At 36.7% G+C, this 22945-nt stretch overlaps 1 protein-coding gene across 2 annotated transcripts in view; it reads right to left on the bottom strand.

The window, feature by feature from the left end:
- Positions 1-22631, bottom strand: part of TRIP11 (thyroid hormone receptor interactor 11) — a 39368-nt gene extending 16737 nt beyond the window's left edge. Inside the window, exons 1-9 of one of the 2 annotated variants that reach the window (XM_074327029.1) lie at positions 21366-22631; positions 17671-17732; positions 13825-13935; positions 10868-11137; positions 8859-8927; positions 6984-7149; positions 5179-5544; positions 2182-2222; positions 1429-1598 (exon numbers count right to left, since the gene is read on the bottom strand). In XM_074327029.1, coding sequence (XP_074183130.1) covers positions 1429-1598; positions 2182-2222; positions 5179-5544; positions 6984-7149; positions 8859-8927; positions 10868-11137; positions 13825-13935; positions 17671-17732; positions 21366-21504 — 1394 coding nt within the window. In that variant the 5' untranslated portion in view covers positions 21505-22631. The remainder of the gene's footprint in view (positions 1-1428; positions 1599-2181; positions 2223-5178; positions 5545-6983; positions 7150-8858; positions 8928-10867; positions 11138-13824; positions 13936-17670; positions 17733-21365) is intronic. The other variant, XM_074327030.1, reaches the window with a different exon arrangement.
- Positions 22632-22945: the final 314 nt, after the last annotated feature.

Genomic DNA, 22945 nt, shown 5'->3' with positions numbered 1-22945 from the left:
TTGATTATTTAACATCAAAAAGAGAACCAGCTATCACGAATAGCTACAGAACCCACAAATATCATGAGAAAGTTACAGGCTTTATCAGATATGTGTAGAGATCTGCAAACTACAAAATGCTCCTAGGCCAGTTACAGAAAGAATTAACTGAAAAGAGCAGAATGCAACGGAGCAGAAAAGAACAAAGAAATATACATATAATACAGTAATAGAAAAACGACTGGGAGACACTATTGGCATTTAGTGGGTAAAAAGAGTGGGGACAAGAATCCTACAATGCACAGGACAGTGTACACAACTAAGAATTTTCCCATCTGAATACCAATAGCACCCCTTTGAGAAACACTGCCAGTATGTAACGTGAAAAGATGTCAAAAATATAATGTTAAGGTATATATGGACAGTATGCATGATATGCTAACATTTGTATTTTTTAAAGCCAAATAATATATATAGATATAGATATATAGATATAGATATAATGTATATCTATATATATACAAAGGGTACCAAAGAAATGTGTACATATTTTAAGGAAAAAACGGTATTAAAATTGTAATATTCAATATATACCGGTAACAAAAGACGAATACAAGTCTCGTTTAACTTCTATAATTATAAAAGGTGCTCAAAGTGGTTACCATTAGCATAATTTTAATAGTTTTTTTCCTTTCTTAAAATGCGTACACATTTTTTTGGCTGTGTGTGTGTGTGTGTGTGTAATATCATACATGCATGGGTATAGCCTAGAAGGATACACAAGAAATTGCTAAGAAAGAATGCTTATGGGGAAGAGGCCAACCAACAGCGAGATGAAGGATACTCCATTTGTATTGCCTGAAGTTTTTTAATATGTATTACTGAATATGTACATCAGTAAATATGTTACTTTTTTAAAAATTAAGATTTTAAGTTGAGACACTCGCCTGTAATAATACCAGCTTACAACCGTCCTATATTTACACCTGCCTTAGCCAAGGAATTACTATCCTAAGTGGTACAAACATAAAAATACCTCTCTCCATAGCCAACATGGTATGACAGAAGCTTTTTCCATCCCTTCTACCGATATACACTAGAGACCCTATTTCTACTATTGAGAATGTCCCTCCTTACCCCTCTTTACCACGAAGGAATTCCTGTCCACCAGACTAGACACATTCTGGGGCATACAAGCAGTATGTACAGTACTAGAGTACAGTACTCCCGCCAGATTCCTGACCCACCTGTGCATGCAGCTGCCGTCAGGACTTCACCTGAAACCAAACAGAACCTTTACCTATCGTTTCTGCTCATATCTGTATGTCTACTGGCTTATCTCTGGCCAGCCTCTCATACTCTGAACCTTGCCCAAGTACTTCAACCTGGCCTGACAAGCATCAGTGAGATCAGCTTTATCCTCAGGACTCTCAAGAACTAAACACTCACTTTGATATGAACTGGCCCTTAGCTGTGATCTCTATATAACATACACACCATTTTAACTTGGCCTCCATTTTTATTGCACCCACCTTTTCTTGTCTCAATAATGAATTCTCTTTTTCTAAACCTTGGACACGCATCTTAAGTTTCAGATTGTCTTCGGCGAGACTGTTATCCTACAAACATGTTAAAAACAGTGTTTTCAGACAGCAGGAAATTTCAAGTTTACAAGAAAACAGGCATTCTATACAGTTGTGCATTTCTACTCAGCATTTCTTTAGTGATATATAAAAATTATAAGCATGCAACAATGGCCATGTAAAGACAGTCACTCACTTTACAGACATTCATAAAGAGGGTTTATTGTATTTGAAAAAAATATATGCATACATTTGCAAAATAACCTGTAATCATCAGAAAAACAAACAACTCCCTGTCTATCATAAAGAGAAATCAAAACATATTCCTCACTTTGATGGAGGATCTGCTTCTACTATCTCTACATACGTAATATTTGTCAAATTAATCTTTAAAGAGATATACTTGCATTTTTCAATTATGCAACTTTTAAAATTGTCAATTTATGATGCAAACAGCGTCTGTTAATAATAAGCAAGAATAAAATTACTAAGATGAAAAGTTCCTCGGATAAGTTCACAAGAATTTGTAAAAAAGACACAAAATAAGTAGCTATAATAATCAAAATACGTTTTCTTGGTAAACCAATGCCAAAAGCTTTCTCTCTTAAAATGAGTTTACCTGGTTTAAATTACTCAGTCTCATTATTTCATTTTCAGCATCTGTAGAAACAATGGATCTGACATTAAAATTCTTTATAAGAACTTAGTAATTACCTCCTAAAATTAAACTCAAAAGTGAAACCCAATTAAAATATATTTATAAGCAATTAGCAAGCCTTCAAAGTTTTTAGGTGAAATGTATTTGTATTATTTTGTATTTCTATTTTGACTATACCAAAGAAATCATAATATAAATGCCAATTAGAAACTATGTTTAAAATCCAATTATATGGAACAGTGTAAGAAATAATTGTAATTGCATTCTGAGTGAGTCATAAGTTATTGCCTTCATAAAACATTAACAACTGTTTCAAAATAAGTTGATTAGTTTGTGTAACAGGAAATAGTATAAGGACTAAGATTGGGGGAAAAAACTAAAAAACATAAATGTGTAATTATACAACAATACAATAATCTATCAATTATTTAAAGTGACTTAAACATGAGTACTAATAAAAAGACCATTCAATCTGGATAGATCCACAAATAGAAGGGGTTCTAGAAGAACACAAAGAGAATACCATGAGTTCAGCTGAAGTAATTCATTCCATGTTCATTCAGGAAATAACTGAACTTTTACTATGAGGACAGTTGCTAGACAACAAGATGCAAACAGTCCTTGTTTTACTAGACCGAAAATGGCAAACACCTAATCCAGAGAGGCGGGGGAGGGGGGAAAGGTGAGTGGGGCGACGGAAGCAGCAGTGTTCGGTACCTACCAGTGGATGCAACACCTGTGCTGAATCTTAATACATGAAAAAGAGGGGAAAGAAAAAGAGACACTCCACATCGAGAAAGCAGCAAATACAAAGAGACAACATTGCTGGCTTAAGCAGCTTTACATCAAAATGGCTAAGCTTAGAATTGAAACATAAGAGGTAGACGAGAACCAGATCGTGAAAGACACTGTCTGACTAAGAAGTTTAGACTTTATCCTGAAGTTCACAGCGAGCCACAAAGCACTAAAATCAGGAGAGGAGCCTGCTTTGCACTTCTGAAAAATCATTCTGACTGCAGGAAGAAAAACATTGTTTGACGATGGGATCACGGAGACCAGAGACTGATAACACCAACACTTATAATGCTTACTGTGGGCTAGACATTGTTCTAAAGAGAACTTTGCAGCTAGTAACTAAAACTATGACGAAGATAATATTATCTTCTACTACAACTACTCATTACTACTCATCACTACTACTACAACTATGAAGAAGGGTATTATCATCCCAACCATACAAATGAAAAAAACCCAAGCACAGAGGTTAAATAACTTGCCCAAGGTCAGCTAGTTAACGATGGACCTGGATTCCAACCCCATCGTGTTCTCAACCACTATGCTATCCTGCTCCATTCAAAGACTGAAAGTCAACCAGGCAAACAGAAACTAAGATTGGCTGAAGTTATTCAGTGGTAGTGGAAATGGAAAAAAGGGGCAGGCCTAAGCAGATTTGTTTTTAAAGCAAATAAACTCATATGAATCACCCACTACATTGAATAAATGGACACATTTATTTTGAAAAGACCAGAGATAATTTGATTGAAGTCAAATGAGAAAAAAGTCCAAAACATCTCTGCATAGCCTTCGACTGGCTGTCATGGCAGCTCCTGGGGCTGAGGCACTTAGGAGAAATACTAGAGCGAGCGCCTCTGGGATACATGCTGAAACATCACTGAACCTGAGAGAAGCTAAGGAAATAGAACCTATAGGACTTGCTAGGTAATGACTACCAATTTTCTGTTTTGGGAGCCTGGTAAATGGTACTAATTACCAAAGTAGGGGAAGAGAGGAAGACATGGTGACTTTACTTTGAACCTAACTTGTGAATTTATAGAGAGTTGGCCATCCAGGTCGGGGGCTAGGTCGGGGGCTCACGATAAACAACTAGGTGAGAAATACAGCTGGTGGGGGAAGGGCAGCGCTCACAAGCACACAAGGGCTAGAAACCTCCAGAGAAGGAATGAATGAGTTAATAAAGTGAGAGTTTATATTGTGAGAAGAGGACAAAGTGCAAAATAAAATGCATCTTTTCAGCTAAAGAGATGCATCCACTGTGGTTTCCTGGCATGAATGTACACTGCTGTTTGGCCTATTTCATTCAACACTTATTTTTTTGTAACACAGAACACTGGATGGTAAATAAATATCCTCTAGAGCATGGAAAATGGTGGAAGACCTATGGCTCTTATCATTCTCAGGTGTGTGTAGGTACAGGAGATCATTTGGAAAGGTCATACAGAATTTTTAAGAAGGTAGGCAGCACTCCCTACCTAACTGGAAGGTCTGGGCCCTAATGAATTATTGTTAAGTATTTGGTTCTGTATAAATTAACAGAAATAGACCCACATCTCCTCCCAAAAAATGTCTGCGCAGACATTTCTCACAAATCTACATGGCTTCCTAAATTAACGAGTTCCATGTAAATACTTAACACGTTGCGTACGGATCACAAGAATCTTCGTTTTTTTCTGAGCCATGCGTTAAGGACGGATAACGAGAATTCTCGTTTTTACTGTTGACTTTTTACTTTGCATATTTTATTGAATTATTTGTAGAATAATTATTTATAGAATAATTTATTTGTAGAATCTATTATTTATAGAAAAATAATAAATGACATAGAAGCATTTACGCTTTAAAGAGAAGAGTGCATTTTAAAGTAGTTTCTTTTAAAAATCTGCCGGAACAAAGGGGTATGAGGGATTTAAACCCCGCCGTATGCAACATGTTAAAGTATGAGGAAGGGAAGTTGAGAGACACCGAGCCAATATTTAACCCATTTTAGGAAGAAATTCCTATTTGCGATCTATGTCGGCACTGTATCTAAAACAAACAATTCTATTCCAACTCCACAGTCATTTCCATGTATACTCCATTTCCACAAAGTACTAGTTGTCTCTAAAAACAATGAGTATGTAATGAAACACCAATGAGAAATAAGTTCCAAACATTTTATACCAGATAATGCTTGTTGCAGTCTGAATACTTCTTCTTCTACTGATGTATTCTGTGGACAAATTCTTTCCTTTTCTGTCACAGTATCACTCTGCTTCATAGCATAAGACTGCAATTTACTACATTCCAGTTTCAGGCTTTCACATTCTTTAATTATTTGTCTGTTTTCCACAGTTAGTTGTTCCCGTTCCTTTTTCAAAACATCTCTGTCATTTTCTGCAGAAGATAATTTTTTATTTATGTCTTTTATTTTATCCTCCAGTTCTTTAATTTTTTTTGTAGACTCTACTTTTTCAGTTTGTAGTACTTGAGCAGGGTTTTGCATCTCCTGGATTGCAGAGTGATCAGGTACTGCAATTCCTGAGCCACCTGGAACATAAACATAAAATCAAGCACAGCAAATGTCAAGTACCAAGAGTTAAACAGCGCATTATATACAACGAAGAGACTTCAGAGCTTGGAAGGCTTAAAAAGAAAAGCTAAAAACAATGAGGTAATACTATCCTCCTCCTACTAGGTTAGTGCAAAAGTAATTGTGGTTTAAAAGGTTAAAAATAATTGCAAAAACCACAATTACTTTTGCACCAACCTAATAGAATGGTCCAGTCCAGGACACTGACAACACCAAATGCTGGTGAGGAAGTGGAGCAACAGGAACGCTCATTCATTGCTGGTGGGAATGCAAGATGGTACAGCCACTTTGGAACACAGTGCAGTGATTTCTTACAAAACTAAACATACTCTTATCATATGATCCAGCAATCATACTCCTTGGTATTTACCAAAGGAGCTAAAAACTTATATCCACACAAAAACCCAAACAAGGACGTTTATAGTAGCTTTATGCATAGTTGACAAAATTTGGAAGCAATCAAGATGTACTTCAGTAGGTGAATGGATTAATAAATTTTAGTACATCCAGATAATGGAATATTACTCAGTGCTAAAAAGCAATGAGCTATCAAGCCATGAAAAACATAAATGCATATTATTAAGCGAAAGAACCCAACATGAAAAGTCTATACAGTGTATGATTCCAACTACAATAACAACTTTGGAAAAGGCAAAACTATGCTGACAATAAAAAGATCACTGGTTGCAGGGGGTGCAGAGGGGGATGAACAGGCAGAGCATGGAGGATTTTTAGGACAGTGAAAAACTCTCTATGACATTATAGTAATGGACACATGTCATTCATTATACATTTGTCCAAATCCATTGAATGTACAATACCAAGAGTGAACCCTAAGATCAACTAAGGACTTTGGGTGAGTATGATGTGTCAATGTCGTTTCATCCCTGGTAAAAAGGCACCATTGTGATGAGTGATTCTGAGGACAGGCGAGGATATGCATGTGGAGGGGAGGGCAGGGAGTATAAGAGAATTTCTGTGACATCTCATCAGTTTTGTTGTAAACCTAAAAATGTTCTTAAAAAAAATTAAGTCTAAAAAGAAGTTAAATTACTACAATAAACAAAGTATTTTTAAATACATAGTTGAGAAATGATATTGCTTGAATCAAATACTAAAAAGCCTATATAATTGAGTTTGAAAGAAAGTGAAAATATACCAAACAATGCAAAAAAGTTTCTGTATAATACTATTTACCACAAAGATAAGAGGACCCTTCCATTTCTGCAGAATTTTGACAATAGTGGTGCCATTGCAAATGAATGGCAGACAAGCAGAACTAGTCATTTACTCATTCTGTAGAATTTTATCCAAGTTTACATCAGTGTCCTGACCTTACAGTGCTACGTTTGTCACTTAATTATGTCACCCAATATGTAAAATTAATGAAAATAACCTTGTTGTAACAGATTTTCCAGTTCTTCAATTCGTTCTTCATAGTCACGTAATTCTTCCCGATGCCGACGAGTTATTTCTGTCAATTTCTGTTGATGTGCGTTCTGCAATACCGACATTTCATGCTGATGATCATCAAGTTCCTGACTTCGGTTCTGTTTAAGTTCCTTAAAAAACAAAAACAAAGTTAACCACATTTTTAATCAAAGAATTTACCTTGTTGTCCAAAAGCCTGTGTTATTAAAAATAATTCTCTGAACATGCTAAGGCTGAAAAGAATTTAAACACAGGCCCAAATTTTAGGTCATTCTGAGACTCCACCCTTACCTTTCTTGGTCCTTAAAAACAGTTTTTCTGCTTTTAATGAGGAAATACTGCTGCTTTTAATAAAGAAAAAACAAAAAGTGAGCAAAAATATCTGTTTCCTTCGTATCTGTGACCATGAAACTTCTCCTGCAAATGACATATTCCACCAATATCAGTGTCAACCGTCTGGCCAACCTATACCTGCTGTCCTACTCCCCATCCTCTTGCTCAGCCTTTCCTCCCACCAGTCTTGATGAGACTCCCAAACTGTCAATCAAAGTGCCTTGCTACCCAAGTTGAGACCCCAGTCTCTCTCCTAGGAAGACAGATCTTGAGCTGCGTTCCTCAAAGAGAGAAACTGGTTGGAGCAGAGCATTATTACAGTTGCACCCTGAAGAGTCTGTCCACTGCTTCCTGCTACCTAGGTTCCTGATGCTGTTCCCATCCTGCCCTTCCTGAGGCCAAAATGCTCAACTCTCTTCCTTCAATCCTGTGAACAAACTACCCTGATCCTTCCATAATTGCTTTTGCTTTATCCAGCCAGAAGTGGTTTTTGCTGCTTGTAACGAAGAATCCTACTCTATAAATTAGCTCTATTTCCTAAGAAGACAAGTGAAGTTATTCTCAAATCCTATGTATGCACATATGTGCCAGCCCCTGGGAAAAAGCTTTACATTTAAACTTTAAAACAATCCTACAAAGGAGGAATTATGATGATGTCTACTTTACTGATGATAAAACTGGAAGTCTGTAAAGGTTAAGTAACTTGTCCAAAGTAGCACAGCTTGTAAATAGCTGAGTCAAACACAGGTCTGACTCAGAAACCCACCCACACTAGTACTAATCAAAACAAAACCCAAAACCAAAAAATCTAGACCTGTCAATAATTTACACACTAAAAACAATTCATTGCCATGATAAGTATATGTAATTAAGACTTTTCTTGAAGGAAATAATTGGCATAAACTAGCAAAATACTATCAAGAGAAAATTACTTAAAATGAGTAACATTAGCATTTTATTTTTGTCAATATCCTTTAACCCTAAACCTTGAAACTTTAGAAACCTTGGAATTCTCTTTTAATAAAGACCATTTTATGAAATACAATGGAAAATACTTACAAAACATAAACTACATAATAAACGTTCAAAAACAAATGATTTTGTTAAGATATTTTATATACCATACTTGTCATAAAGAATAAAGAAGATACAAAACAGTAAAAAGAAATGAATACCATGTTTCCCCAAAAATAAGACCTAGCTGGATCATCAGCTCTAATACATCTTTCGGAGCAAAAATTAATATTGTATTATATTATATTATATTATATTATATTATATTATATTATGCCCAGTCTTATAGTAAAATAAGACCGGGTCTTATATTAATTTTTGCTCCAAAAGACACATTAGAACTGACTGTCCGGCTAGGTCTTATTTTCAGGAAACACGGTATCATAATCTATATACTTACTTTTATAACTGAGTCTCTTATTGATTTGGCCTTTTAATTTTCATAAGCAAATTTTAAATGTATAATAGCCATTGTTCCAACAATCTGCCTTACCTTAATGATGTTTTGCAGTTTGCAGATTTCACTTTGATCAGAGCCATCCGATCCTTGTGCTTTAGAAATCTAGATCAGAAAAAAAGAATTAGAAAATTATATTGATTTTCTTATAAAAGAGAAAGTCAGACTAACTTTATGAAAAAATATTTCTCAAAAAAGGGGCCTTTCCCAGACAAATTCTGACTAAAGCATGCCAAGCACCTTTCAAGGACCTACGCTAATAGGGAGTAGGTAATACACAGTAAATAAAAGATACCATTCAAAAAGTATGTTAACTAATTGGGGAGACAACATTTTTACAAAATAAGGAAAATACCACAGAATATTTTACTTACTTAACAAAATGTAAATTTGATGATAATCAAGCAGCTTCCTACAAGATAATTTCTAAAATGAAAAGTTACCCAACATTAATTCTAATAACAATAAAAATCTTTTTAAATGATTTTACGAAAAAGATCTCTACCCCAATATAGAATAACCTTTAGTTTCACAAGTAAATAAAAGAACTTCGGATTCTTCTCATTCAAAGCTGTATGTTGTTCGTTCACTTTTATTAACATTTACTATATAGTGTGTCAAGGAACCAAAGGCTGCTCTCTGGATGAAAGGAACACAGTAATGAAAAGAACATAGGACTTGGAGTCGAAAGACGTGTGTTTGAATGACAACTTAACCACTGTGACAATGGCTGTATTACTTAAAAACTTTTACTTTTCTCACCTGCAAAACAGAAGTGATAAATACCTCACATAGTTATTAAGGATAACATGATATATATTGGGATAACATATGTGGCGACATCTTGTAAAGCATAATACAAATTATTAACTTTTATTATGCCTTGCTAGAAAAGTTCCCTGAAAGGTCCTAGTTATGCCTTTTTCACCTTTATATCCCAGTACAAGTCTGTCATATAGTACCAGGGATTCAAGATATGCTGAAGTAAACATACCAAAAATCCATCTCTCCATTATGCAACATTACACTAAGCAAAATGTATTCCTCATATTATCAGAAACACATGGGGATATTTATTATGTGCCTGAATGCAGTTTCCAATGCCCTAACATAGGCACCAAATCCTAATCTGTGAAGGGAGGACAGGAATCTACAACAGTGTCAAGTTCCCCAGGTCATTGTTACATGCATAAAGTTTAAGAACTACTACTTTTTAGACATAGGATGAGCAAACAGATCATTCTCTCTGGATTTATTTTGGGCATTAGGAATGTCTAGCAACTTGGGAAGCAAGGAGATCTCTTTAACTGAGATGATTTCTCCTTTACACAATTAGATTACACTCACAAAAAAAATATAAAATAATCTCTTTACTTATACATTTCAGTTTTCTCTACACTTGAAATTAAGTCCACATGAACAATGTTCCAGTTTATCTTGGCTCTCATGTCTATAAACAACCTTAGTAGTGTATATAAAATCTGATCTGTAAGACAAAAAAGCATTCCTTGGAAGAAAGTTTACAGCCTCAAATATCAAGGATTTAATTTCTAAGGCACAAGAAACAACACAAAACAGTTTACCAAATTTATAATACCAACGATCAGATTTCCGTTTTACATATAACCAATGCAAACAGGAACCTCAGACAACATCCAAGCAAGCAGTTTCAAACCTGAGGTCTTGGAGTCCTGGTTTCTACCAGTGAAGCCTCAGGAACTCCAGGGGAAAAGGTGCTGGTTCAACTACAGTAATTTAATTCCATTTTTCTCTCCTTTTTATCCCTGGGCTTATAACGTTTTATTTTATTTTAAAACATGGTTCTGCTGCTTTAAATTTTTTTTGAACATTTCTTCCATATATTGTACAGAAAGGGGAAACTGAGGCTGGTGACCCGACTAAAATCACTCAGAGAGTTATTGGCAGAATTAGAATACAGATTTTGATTTCCTAGTCCAAGGTTCTTTCTGATACCAAAAGCTCTACACATAGCACCAGTATTTTCACTCACTCAGTTTTCAAAAAGTCATCAAAATTGTACCTACCTGAGCAATATGCCTCCAATGGCCAACTTCAGACTCAAGTCTTGACACTTCATTCGACAATCTGTTTATTTCTTGTTGTGAAGAAATCATGTCCCCAAAGTCCATGTCATCCTCATGGAAAGCCGAAGCGTGATGACTGACCCCGTAACTGAATGAAGAAGACGCCGTGGTGGCCGGCACAGCGCCAGCTCCGGGACTGAGCGGCCGAGCGGCCGACTGTAGCTGATCCTGCAGCGCGAGCTGCCTCGCTTTCAGATGGCTGATTTCCACCTATGTATTTACAATCCATGTCTTAGAAAAGATGCTTTAAAATAACCATATTATAGATTCCTAACGTTAAAAGTCATGATCATTTGTTTAAGATCCAATGACAGTACGCTATCAACTGAATCCAAGTCTGCCATAACACCCCAATCGTAACATTTTTATTTAAAAAGCAAACATAATTACCATAGTTAAAGCACAGATAATGTTTTGAATAGTAGGAAGACTGCACCTATGACAACTAAAGTCATGCATTTCTCAGTCAAAAATAGGTTTACTGTCTTCTATGTACCAGACAGGCAATTTCTTAGGGGTCTGCTTGTGATTATTGAACCTCAAATGATGAGAAAGTGAAAGCTGGATCAGTCTATCACTGGTAAGTTTCCTCAGACCATCCGTTGGAAGAGTCTTATGTAACTGATTGCGGCTGGATTTAGGCTTAAAATGCCCCATGAATCAGGAGTGAACTTTGTACAGTTCTGTGCAACACAGCTGGAAGAATGCTTGGGTTTATTAATTCAATCTTCTCAGACGAGATAGCATGGTGAGCCTGTGGTTATTAGCCCATGAATCTTAGAAAAAAATCACACACTGAAAGAGACCTTGGCTTTAGCCCTGGCTAAGAGGGGCCAGTGAAAATTTGACTCCACTCAGGGAGAGAACAGTATAAAAATTCTGAAACCCTGAGCAGAGTTTTGACGGAAGGCTAGCAATACCAAGCCATTGTCCAAAAGAAATTGTGAACATAAGACTTAACCAGGATGCCATATCCATTCTGAGGGAGATTACTCAAAACATAAAGGTGAGGAAGCTAGAGAGAACTGAAATAAGCTTTCTGTAAAATACTCAAGCTAGTCCAGAAGACACCCTGTTACAACTGAGGAAAATCTGACACTGAAGTGACAGTCAACAAGTGACGGTATTTCTACACATGTGATGTCGAGCAATCGGACAAACGAAAACCAAACACAACTACCAGTCTGTCAAACATTGTAACAAACAGATTTTTCATATCAGAGCCCCGTCTCTAGTGGAGGGTTTATAACAGTGCACAAATTACATTCATTTTCCCATCAAACTGCATCTTTAGGGAATAGGAGTATGAACATCAATGAGGGCAGCAAAGAGTCAGAAATAGCAGGTTTAAAGATTCTGCTAAAGTATATTCCTATATTATCTTTGATTCTAGTAAGAAGTAATGAAATCCACAACTTTTTTCAAATGTAACTATAATACAATGAAAGTTCTCATTATACAACAGACATTTATATCAAGCTGAAGAGTTTAAAAGTGCAAGTGCTAATAACAGAGAGGTATTTCTAAACTTGAATGCTTAATTTGCTCTCTAATAGTTAAGCAGAAAACAGAATGCCGAAGTTTTCTACAGCAGTGTTTTCAACTAGGATGGAAGCATCAGAGTCACCGACCAAGTTTTCAAAAAATACCAATACCGGGGTCCCTTCCCAGTACATTAAATCAGAATCCCCAGCAGGATGGAAGCATGTATATATTTTTAAAGTGTCACTTATGATTCAGCTGTAAACCCCTGGATGGGATCTACAGCTATACTGTAATGTCTAAGTCAATGCTGCTCAGAGTGTGGTCCTTGGAATGATGCCGTGAGTGTCTGCTACCAGTCAGAAACTGAAAGAGTAAGGCTTACAACTTCTAAAGCAATTTCACAGAGTAATTTTATGTCTGTTGAGTCTTAAAGAAAAAAAAGTGGGCTTTTAACTTTAATTTGAACTTGTAATTTTGGTTTTTTATATTCATTTTATTTTTGTAGTGTTCATTTTTGTTCTATGTTATGAAATCAATTCCCAATAGATTGGAAATTTAAGCTCTTCTTTAAATTTTTACATTTATCATCAACATGGTTTACTCTAATTTTTCATCTTAGCATGTCATGAAAGGAACTAGAAATCAGTGCATCTAAATTTAAAAACCCAAATATGAACTTTGGGTAGAAATGATTAAATCAATAAAATGAAGAACAAACAAATGATCTGGATAATAAAACAAGAAATTAGATAGAAGTATTTACTGAATTCCAGTGATGTACTGAATACTAAAAAGAATTCAACATCAGAATGAAACATGGAAACATAGTCTGTATTTTAAGGATTCATGAAACATTAGTTAAATTACATAATATCTATTACCAGCACTGCATAGAAAAGATAAGCCAATTCCAAAATAACTATTTCTATCACAGCAAAGGGGAAAAATTTGTAGAACAGTATAAAATACTTAATATTCCATTCTGTTTTTCAATGGAAAATCAAGTAAACGCTAATACAGCATGTATTACACTTGTAGTTAAAATCATTTTTAAAAAAAGAAATGTCATTAATAATGATCACGATTTAAAACAATTTTAGGTAAATAGATGGGCAATTAAGTTTCATAAAATCAGAAAGTATAAGCAACAGATGCCTAAAGATATTTTACACAAGGACTTTTCTTGTTTTAGAAAGCAGAAACTGAACTTCAAAAATGTTAGTTTATAAACGTAATAAAAAAGGTTACAGGGTTCTTGTTAGTGACATCAAACTGAATTGGGAATTATTAACTTCAATATCCTTTCAATATTTTTATGGATCTAAATATACCTTGATTTATACTGTAACTCTTAAACACTTCCTAAATACCTTACAATGAAATAAGTATGAAGTAACAGTAATAACCTTTACCTCTTTCTGTTGCAGCTGATTTCGGTAACTTGTAGATAGCTGCTTTATTTGAAGCTCTGAAGCTTCATGCTTCTCTTCTAGATCAGTACAAAGTTTTTTAAGTCTCTCATTCTAGAAACAAAGAAAAAAGTATTTTCAACAAAAATACTAAAAAGCAAAACATGTTAGTAACAGTTATATGCCTGGCATTATGAAAAACATATTGCTTCATATAAAAAAAGGTAAAATACAGGTCTGACAGAATTCTGGCTTTAAAATACTTTCAATTAAAGTTACAAGTGAGATAAGCATGTTTATAGAGATTGTACATAATTCTGAACCAAAGTGTAAAAAAAAAAAAGCGTGGCTCAGTTTGATTTTCTGCTAAGAAAAAGCCACTGATCAATGTTTCCCCCATCTTTGAATACCCAGTGCCTAGCACATAGTAGGCAGTAAATGTCTGGCAAATGAATGAACCACATTACATGTTTGAACTTTTGTTTTCTCCTCAAAAAGAACTTTTTTAAAGAAATCTTTTTAAAATGACTTCTGGCTGAAGTACAGGTAGGAGGCTAAAACCTCTCATTACTTGTCTACCTGAGCCCCAGGTTCCGGAGGCACCTCTGAAAAATTCAATTTGAAAACCACTTGGTTTTAAAAACTACAGTTAGAAGGACACAAAATATTCTAAGCATAATTCAATGAATCTACGTATCACAGTCTTTTAAGATGCTGGCATATACGAAAAAATTACTTAAATTTTATATACATGAATAGTAAATTATTCTTAACTATCATTCTTTGACATTTACTTATTTTTTTTAACAATAAAACTCATTCTATCTTGCAATGCCATACGGGTACACTGGACCCTTTTATAAGTCTAAGAATAATCATTGGATCGTAATGATCTAGTGTTTTTGTATTTTGAAACATTTTGCTATTTTATCATCCTAAGAATTTTATCATTATTCATCAATTATTCCCAACTATGCTAAAAAAGATGTAAATAATAATGAAACAGAAGACTGACAGAATCACCTAGAAGAATGATGTAATAGTAAAATTAGCACTTTTCTGACTGCATTGCTCAAATACGGCATCAACTCTTTTAAAAAGGAAAAAGCAATCTGGAGATACCATCTTAGTAGGTTTTCTTTTTTTTGCTTTCATTGAACACTGTTGAAAACTCAGAATTCTCCTTTTTCAAAGAGAATAAAACAGAGGAGAATGGTTCACAGTCATTAGACAACTAAGAAAATAACTACAAAGAGAAAGAAAACAGCACTCTAGTCTAACAGTAATGGTGAAACTGAATGCAGAAGCAAAATCTCAGACAAGTCTTCAAATAACAACATGAATTTCCTCAAACTCAGAAACTGATGAGTACTTAACTTCTTTGTATATAAATATCATAATATATTTCTAAGAACAAAAAGGAAATACGGTATTCTCATCAAGTTCAATAAGAAAATATTTTATCTCGCAATATTTTTTGACAAGGATCTGAACCATCCCACTTTGCAAAATGGATATGTGATAGTAGTCTTTCATTATATATGACATTTGCATACCAATATTTACTTAATATAGTGCATGCATGGACAAATGCTGAAGGTAGATGTGTATACAAAGGTGACTGGGAAGAAACAGTGACATAAAAATGAAAAAATTCAGTGGACTGATCATTTTAATTGGTATTTATAAATCCAAGAATAAAAATGCTTTGTAATTATGGAGCAAAGACAACAGCCATTGTCTCTTCCACAAAATCATGAGCCATCAAAGTTTTCGAAAGTATTAGTTTTAATGACACAAGTCAAGAAAAAGAACCAGATGTAATGATAAGCTCAAACTGGAAGTAACAAGCTAAAATCCATTAGAGATGTAAGTGAATCTGGAACCAGTATTTACAAGGTAAGCTACATCTCAGTTCATCATAAGAGTTAATAAATAAGCAGTTAACCGCATTCAAAGAACACTGCTTATTTTGAGTATATGTTTTCAAAGTATTCCATAGAGTATGGAATAAAAATTTGGATTTGTTATATAAGTTCTTATTAAAATTTCTAATAAAGTTTTTCACACCACTTTATTCTTACTTCTGTAAATATCTGTAAAATTATTTTATATATAAAAAAATTAAGAGTCCATTAGCTCCAGATGGTAAATGTGATATTTTTCTTGGCATAGAGGGTTGAATTAGCTAGTAAGTTGGTCGCTGTTACTTGCAACTGAAGAAACCTAACTAATTCAGTCAACTTCAAATATTAACATCTGTAAGCAAATCTAATTTCTTCAGGAAAACACACTGCCCTCTGTCTATACTAAAACTTTCAATAGAATTTTATATAGTATAAGTTTTCTGATGGCTTCAGTCATTTCGTCACCCATTCTCTTATTGCAGTCACATAGGGGTTAGGGTATGGAATGCTTATGTGCTGACATAAGGAAAGAATCATGTACAGTCAAAATCACCTTACCAAAAAGGCCCTTGGGAAGTCCAATAGTCTGTTTTTCTCTAGTACTTGAGTAGCTCACACCACGTTGAATGAACACCAAATGAGAAAGCTGGCTTTCATTTGGGGATGTTTCTACTACAAATACGTGTTTCTAAACACTGGACTCATACCTGCCGTATAGTCCAATGATAACACTATGAGACATTAGAGCTGAGATCAACAGAGGGACGAGATTTCTCTCTCCCTTCTCAAGCTCAATACAGAACAGACATTCATTAAGCAGGTTAACCCTATTTACTTTTTCCCCTCCAAATGTACACTGGAGAATTTTCCTACATTAATGCCACTACACACATCTTTGCCATTTAATTTTTCTCAGCGGGCCAGTACTAATGAGTACTTTCTCAAGGATTTCTTTAGGGACCACTGGAACAATTTCCTATCTCAGGCTTACAAACCAAGAAACTATTACGTTCATTTGTCACTAAAGCAGCTACTTATTAGGTAATTAAGCTAAGGTCTCTTAAGTGCCACCATGGTGCCATCTTCTATTGAGGCAAAATACTACTGTAGTTCCTCTTGAAAGGTCCTTTACTTTCAAATTCCACAATCTCGCCTTGGTAATCTAGACCAGAATTCTAAAATGCTTGGTGTCAGTAAACATTTTCTTATATTTAAATTCAATTTTCTCTGTTTATGGGCTTACCAGAGAAGAATACACGCTTACCACAGTCCTCTAAGGATATCTTTTGCTGAAATACTATTACGTGTTCCCTCACTGCTCTTATCCAAAGACTAACTGGTTGAATGTCTAGTATTTTACACTGGATCCTAATAAATCCTTTCATTTTCTTTTACGGCTTTCCTCTAAACCCTTTCCAAGTTTTCCTCATCCCTATTAAGTACAATGTCCAGAGCCAGTCAGCACGAGGCTCTAATAGTGAAAAACATGATAAAATTAATTTGCTATTCCTATAAGCTTAACTTCTTTGTATACAAATATCACACTTTTTAAATGTTAGATTAAAATGCTCTAGATTAAACAGAATTGCATTCTTCACATTATACTTAAATAAATGTATTACTGCAATTTAACACATTGTTAGAATACAGTAAATCCTCGATAATGATAAACTGTTGCCACTATTATTTCTATATTTGGCAGTTTTCCTACTTCCAACATATAGAAGCAGAGATGGGAATATTAAATATCAAAGTGTAGTAACATGTGAACATATTCTTTATCTAAAGGTAGAAGATAATGCTTAAAAAAAAGAAGTTTTAAAAGAGATAAAAAGTGGTAAGCAGTGTATTAAAAAGAGAGGACCAAAATAAAGTGTGAATAACTTTCATGGTTTTGAAATGGAAAATTCTAAGTTCAATAGTAGTCTTTAGTTTTACTTACTTCTGATCTTAAGATTGCATGAATGGCTTCAATTTCCTTTCTCCTAGAATCAGGTAATTCTGCTACAAAAGAAATAGCATATACTGAATATATTATCAATACCATGTAAACTAAGAAACAGGCATTTTAAACAAAATATTATTTCATTGAGCTTTACAATGAAATGTATGCTGATCGATCAGAGAACAAATTCAGGAGACAAATAGCACCTGATTTTTATCACAATTTTCTACTGTCACAAATGTTCTTTATTGTCACATAAGTCATTCTTTTTGCCCATCTTCTACACGCCAGGACGTCTACTCTTGCTTCTTGGAAGTGTTCATTAAAATTTTGTTATGGGAAATTAAGTTTTAGAAATTATCTCTTCTTGGCTTAGTATAATTTTAGATGAAATTTATGCAACTGAGGTGTAAGGCCTTATTTCTAACTTCTTCTACTCCCTATACTATCAAACAATTAATGACCTATGAACAAAGAAAGAAAACACACTGAAAGAACACTTATTTCAAGTAACATAGACTCAATTTATTTAAAATGGGAATAAGTCAGTCTACTTTTGAACACTTTCATTTAAAAGGAGACTGAGGCCAGCAATGCCAAAACGGCACCGTTGATGTTGCTAGAAAATCATCCACAGAGTTAGATTTTTTTCTAAGTACTAGTATTTCATTACTCATAACACTTTAATTAAAAATAAGTTCTCTAAATTAGTTTAAATCAAAAGAAAATACAAGTGGCATCCAATAAATAACAGTGCCAAAACTACTCTTGTTTTAAAAACCAGGTGGAGTTGCTTCTGTGATTGTTTATACATCTTGCTTGAAACTGTGATAAGACTGTCTAATTGCTACTCACAAGAGAACAAATTATAATCTAATCTGTTTAGGAAGACACCTGTACAAACAGCAATTGTTGCAAAGAGGGATTAAAAAAAAGGTTAACGCAGACATCCCTCTCTCACCCGCCCCCCCCCCCCAAACTCCCGGCCTTTTTAAGAATAAAAGGGAGATATTAGATAGACCAAAAAAATTCTTCAATAGGGGAAAACAAAAATAACAGCTACTGTTTATTAGTGCTTGCTTACTATTCACTAGGCAGGGTGCTAGGAATTTTACACTTATGATTTCATTTAATCTTCCCAATCTCAGGATAGGTATGATTATCCCTATTTAACAGATAAGAAAACTTTGCTTTTTAGAGGTTAAGTATTTAATAATTTGCCAAAGATCTCACAATTTTAATGCATGGAAGTGGAATTTAAATCCATGTCTGATTTAAAAGCCTAAGCTCCTAACCTTGAATGTGTGTGGTAGAATAGCAACTTTCTGATATTGTAAATATGGGTGATTTTCAAGCTCTACCAACTGCTATTTTTGGAACTATTGTTCACTGCTGACACAGGGCAGACACTCAATAAATACTTGTTGAATGAATAAATGAACTGTACTCTGGCCCTATTTTTAAATGATTTACAAAACCAATAAATGAGGTGTAAGGAAGTCCTATTTTAATATAAAGGGGGAAAAATCATTAAGCAACTTTGCAGATTTTTAATCACTCAGCAAAATTTTTACTGAGCATCTACTATGTGCCAAGGAAAATGTCACATACTGGTTAATATAAGGATAAATAAAATACAGTCCCTACCCTGGGCATCAATGAAAGAGAAAAATTGTAACTCAACATGGTAAGCGCTGTCAGAGACCATCACAAAGTTCTGTTAGAACACAGGTCACCTGCGATCAACTCAACCTGCCATGGAGAGAGAACGGTTTCACCAAGTACCTGACCTGCGAGCAGAGTTTTGCTGGAAAATTGGTTTCTAGGCAAAAGAGGCTAGAAGAGGAAGTAGAAAAGGAAGGGCTTTCCACGCAGAGGCCTGAAGTTGTGTAGGTACCTGACAAAGTTCCATGTGGCAGAAGCTCTGGGTGTAAGTACACATTGTATGTCAGTGTGAATTAGAAGAGAAGGGCAGGAAACAGAAACTAAGACTGGAAAAGATCAAGAGAGGGACAGACAGGTTAGGTTTCTGGTCTCCCAAAACGAAGAGGTTTGGATTTTATCCCTTAAGTAATAGAGTCAAGAGGTTTGAAAGTACATTTGTTTTTAGAAAAGTAACTGGCAACACAAAAGAAAACAGAATGGAGTAAGGAGAAATGGGTGACAAGATGTGAAAGAGAAATGGAAAAGCTAATGGGGATCTGAATTAAAGAAATAGGATTAATACCTTTATTAAGGAAAAATTAAGAAAGAATTCTGACACAGGACGTACAAGATTTGGTGACCAACTGGAAGTAGGAATGAAAAAGAGAGAAAACAAAGTTGACAAAGATTTATACTTTAAGAGACTGGGTAGATGGTTAAACCATTAAGATTGAAAATACAGGAGTACATTTTGTGGGAAGAACAAAATAAATTCCATTTAAGCAGGCAGGTCATCCAAACTGGGGGGATGCATAGTTAGGGTCAAAGGACTTGCCAACTGTTTTACCCTAAGTAGGACACAAGGAGAGACTAGTCACTGCCCAAGTTATCCAAACCTTCTCTGCATCTGGCTGCCCTCAAGGTCACATGACCTTCTCCTGAACATAGATTAAGAATCCCTTTCACTCCCATCCCCAACCTGCCCAACCTGATGTACCGGCCACCCAAGAAGTACCCCAAGCAGTAAAATAGATTTTGGCAGCTCCCCAATTTTCCTCCCCTCTATACAGACCCCACAAAAATTCTAAATATAAATGCTTTTTATTAAACTATCTTCATTTCAACCAACGAAACATGAAGGCTCATTTCAATTAGGATTTTAAAAATTAAACCAGAATACTAATTTATTAATGTATAAGAAATAAAATTGTCGAAGGAACTCATCCAAAAGACCAACCCATTAACTCTGGAGGCAGACCTAGACTGAGATGAAAGAAACTCTTTTGATCTGACTACTACCTGCTGAAAGAGGAGGTATCAAGAAATCAAAACAGTAATTAACTTCACCATCGATTACCATGTAATTCTGGGTCACCACCCATTAGCAAAACAAAACGAGGACTTAAAAAAAATGAGCGAAGGTTGCTAAGATAACCAAAGAATAGAGTATCTTCCCAGTTCTGCTGTCGAAATATGGGAGGAATGAGCAGTTAGGTACAAAAATCCATTTTCAGCTGGAACGCCGTGTCACCAGAATAAACAAAAATATAAAATAATAGGAAAAACACAGCCATGCTTCACTGACAATATATTCAAGTCAGACAGGGTAAGCGGCACTAAATAATTATGAGTTACTTAAATTGTTACAAAAATCAAAAACAAAAAAAGTGACTATGTGTCATACACAAATCATTTTGTTTAAACCGTGTCAGGGTAAAGGAAGAGGGTCGTTCTCAGCTCCGCCCTCAAGTTCAAGACCCAGTGAGCGGTGGGCGTGCATGACCCAAACAAAAATAAACGCCCCTCCACGGAGAAGCACCTTCCCTCGGCCCTGCGACGCCGGAGCACCTAAGGGGGGAGGACCGCAACCGCGGTCTGTCGCCAGAGCATTTCGGTTCAGAAGAGGCAAAAGAAGGAGTGTAAAGAAAAAAGGGCGGAGTGACTCTCCTCAGCGACCCGTCCACGTCTCCTGACGGATGGAAGTGGGGACCAAACGGACGCTCCCAGGGTCCCAGAAAAGCCCTCCCTCCGGTCGCACCAGCTGTTACCTTCTGCTTCCTCCGTGCCCTCCATCAGCATATCCTTTGTAAAGTTTGAAATCTGGCCAGTGAGGGAAGCCAGGCTGCCCCCGACCTGACCCAGAGACTGGCCCAAGCCGGAGCCGAGGCCCCCAAGCCAGGATGACATCGCTGCGGCTTAGAGGACGCCCAGGTCCGCTCCGGGAAAAGCGTCCCGCGCCGTCGAACGACCCCGGGCAAAGGTCCTCGAACCGCAGCCCTCGCGGGACCAGCCACTCGGAATTCTGCAGCCCAAGGCGGAGTTCCTAAGTGAAGCCGGCTTCCGGAGGTGCCACCAACCGCCTGGCTGTGCCCAGAACGCGGAGGCCTGGCCTGAGACTTTACCAGGGGCCCGCCTCCTGTGACACAGTCACTCCCAAGGGGCCTCCGCTCATTTTCCCACGACTTCCAACCATCCGGGCTGAGCCACTTCTTGGTTAAGCCACTTCTTCCTCTGCTTTAGTGACTTCCCCCAGGTCTGGAGGCAACTCCTGCCAACTCGACGCCGGCCGCCATGACACCCACTCGGAACGCGGCAGCGGATCATAGAGAGGCGCCACGGTGGCGCAGAAGGGCCCCGCGGAGCTGACGGACGTGTCCTTGGCGCAAGGGAGCGTGGGATCGCGGAGGACCGAGTGCAGTCGGCTGGGGCCGCTTCCTCCAGCGAAGGGCCAGGGCGTCCTCCGCGAAGCCCTCCTGCTTTGGCCGCGACCGGAGTGACGGGAACTCGCGGCGACGCGGCGCTCTGCCGGCGGCGGTTGTGTTTCAGGCAGTCGGTCCTCCGTGGGTGCGCCCCCGAGAACCCCGGGGACTCGCACTGTGTTGGTGAAACCTGAATGCTTTAATTCTGACTGCACCCGTTAAAGCAGCGGTGCGAGGAGACTTTGCGGGGTCACTCGTCGGCTCAGGAAGCGGCTTTACGTAGCTTATCACACGTCAGTGTATCGATTATTGGACAACGTGGGGCTGCTCTGTGCCTGGCTCTACGGTGGGAGCTGCGGATACACAGAAAGGATGAATTGCAAATTCAAGTGTCTCGGCAAGAAACACACTTACATGGGTTAACTTCTATCGTAATTGTCTCTGGTGGCTGGGCTTTCCGGCTCACAGTTGAAGGCCTGCCTTCCTTAATATACGAAGAGCTTTACTCATGACTGGAACATTGGGAAATGCCTCTGGCAGTTGGAATCAGGGCACCAGGAGATAGGAGCTCTCTCTGAAATCGGAATGATTTTCAAATAAAATGTGCATTTCGTTCTGGAAGTGTTTACTAAACGTTTTTCATGTTTTCGTTTGAAAGACATCATTGCCCAAGGGTTAGATGTTCAGTCTCTGGGGCCTGACTGCTTGGATCTTTCACTTATTAGCTGTTATGACCTTGGTAGGCTTCTTAACCTGTGTATCCATTTCTCATAAAATGTGGCATCCCACTCTTCGCAGCTTGGAACCTAATACCTCTTTGGCACTCAAGGATTAGACACTCTTGGGCTTGGCATTTTTCTGCCTTATTTTCTAACAGGTTATTGCTGGTATACAAAAATCTATTGGTTTTTGTGTATTTATTATGTATC

This window comes from Rhinolophus sinicus, linkage group LG03 (genome assembly GCF_036562045.2).
Source record: "Rhinolophus sinicus isolate RSC01 linkage group LG03, ASM3656204v1, whole genome shotgun sequence".
In the NCBI taxonomy this organism is placed as follows: Eukaryota; Metazoa; Chordata; class Mammalia; order Chiroptera; family Rhinolophidae; genus Rhinolophus; species Rhinolophus sinicus.
The sequence above is the reverse complement of the archived record's forward strand: the minus strand, read 5'-3'. Positions and strand labels throughout refer to the sequence as shown.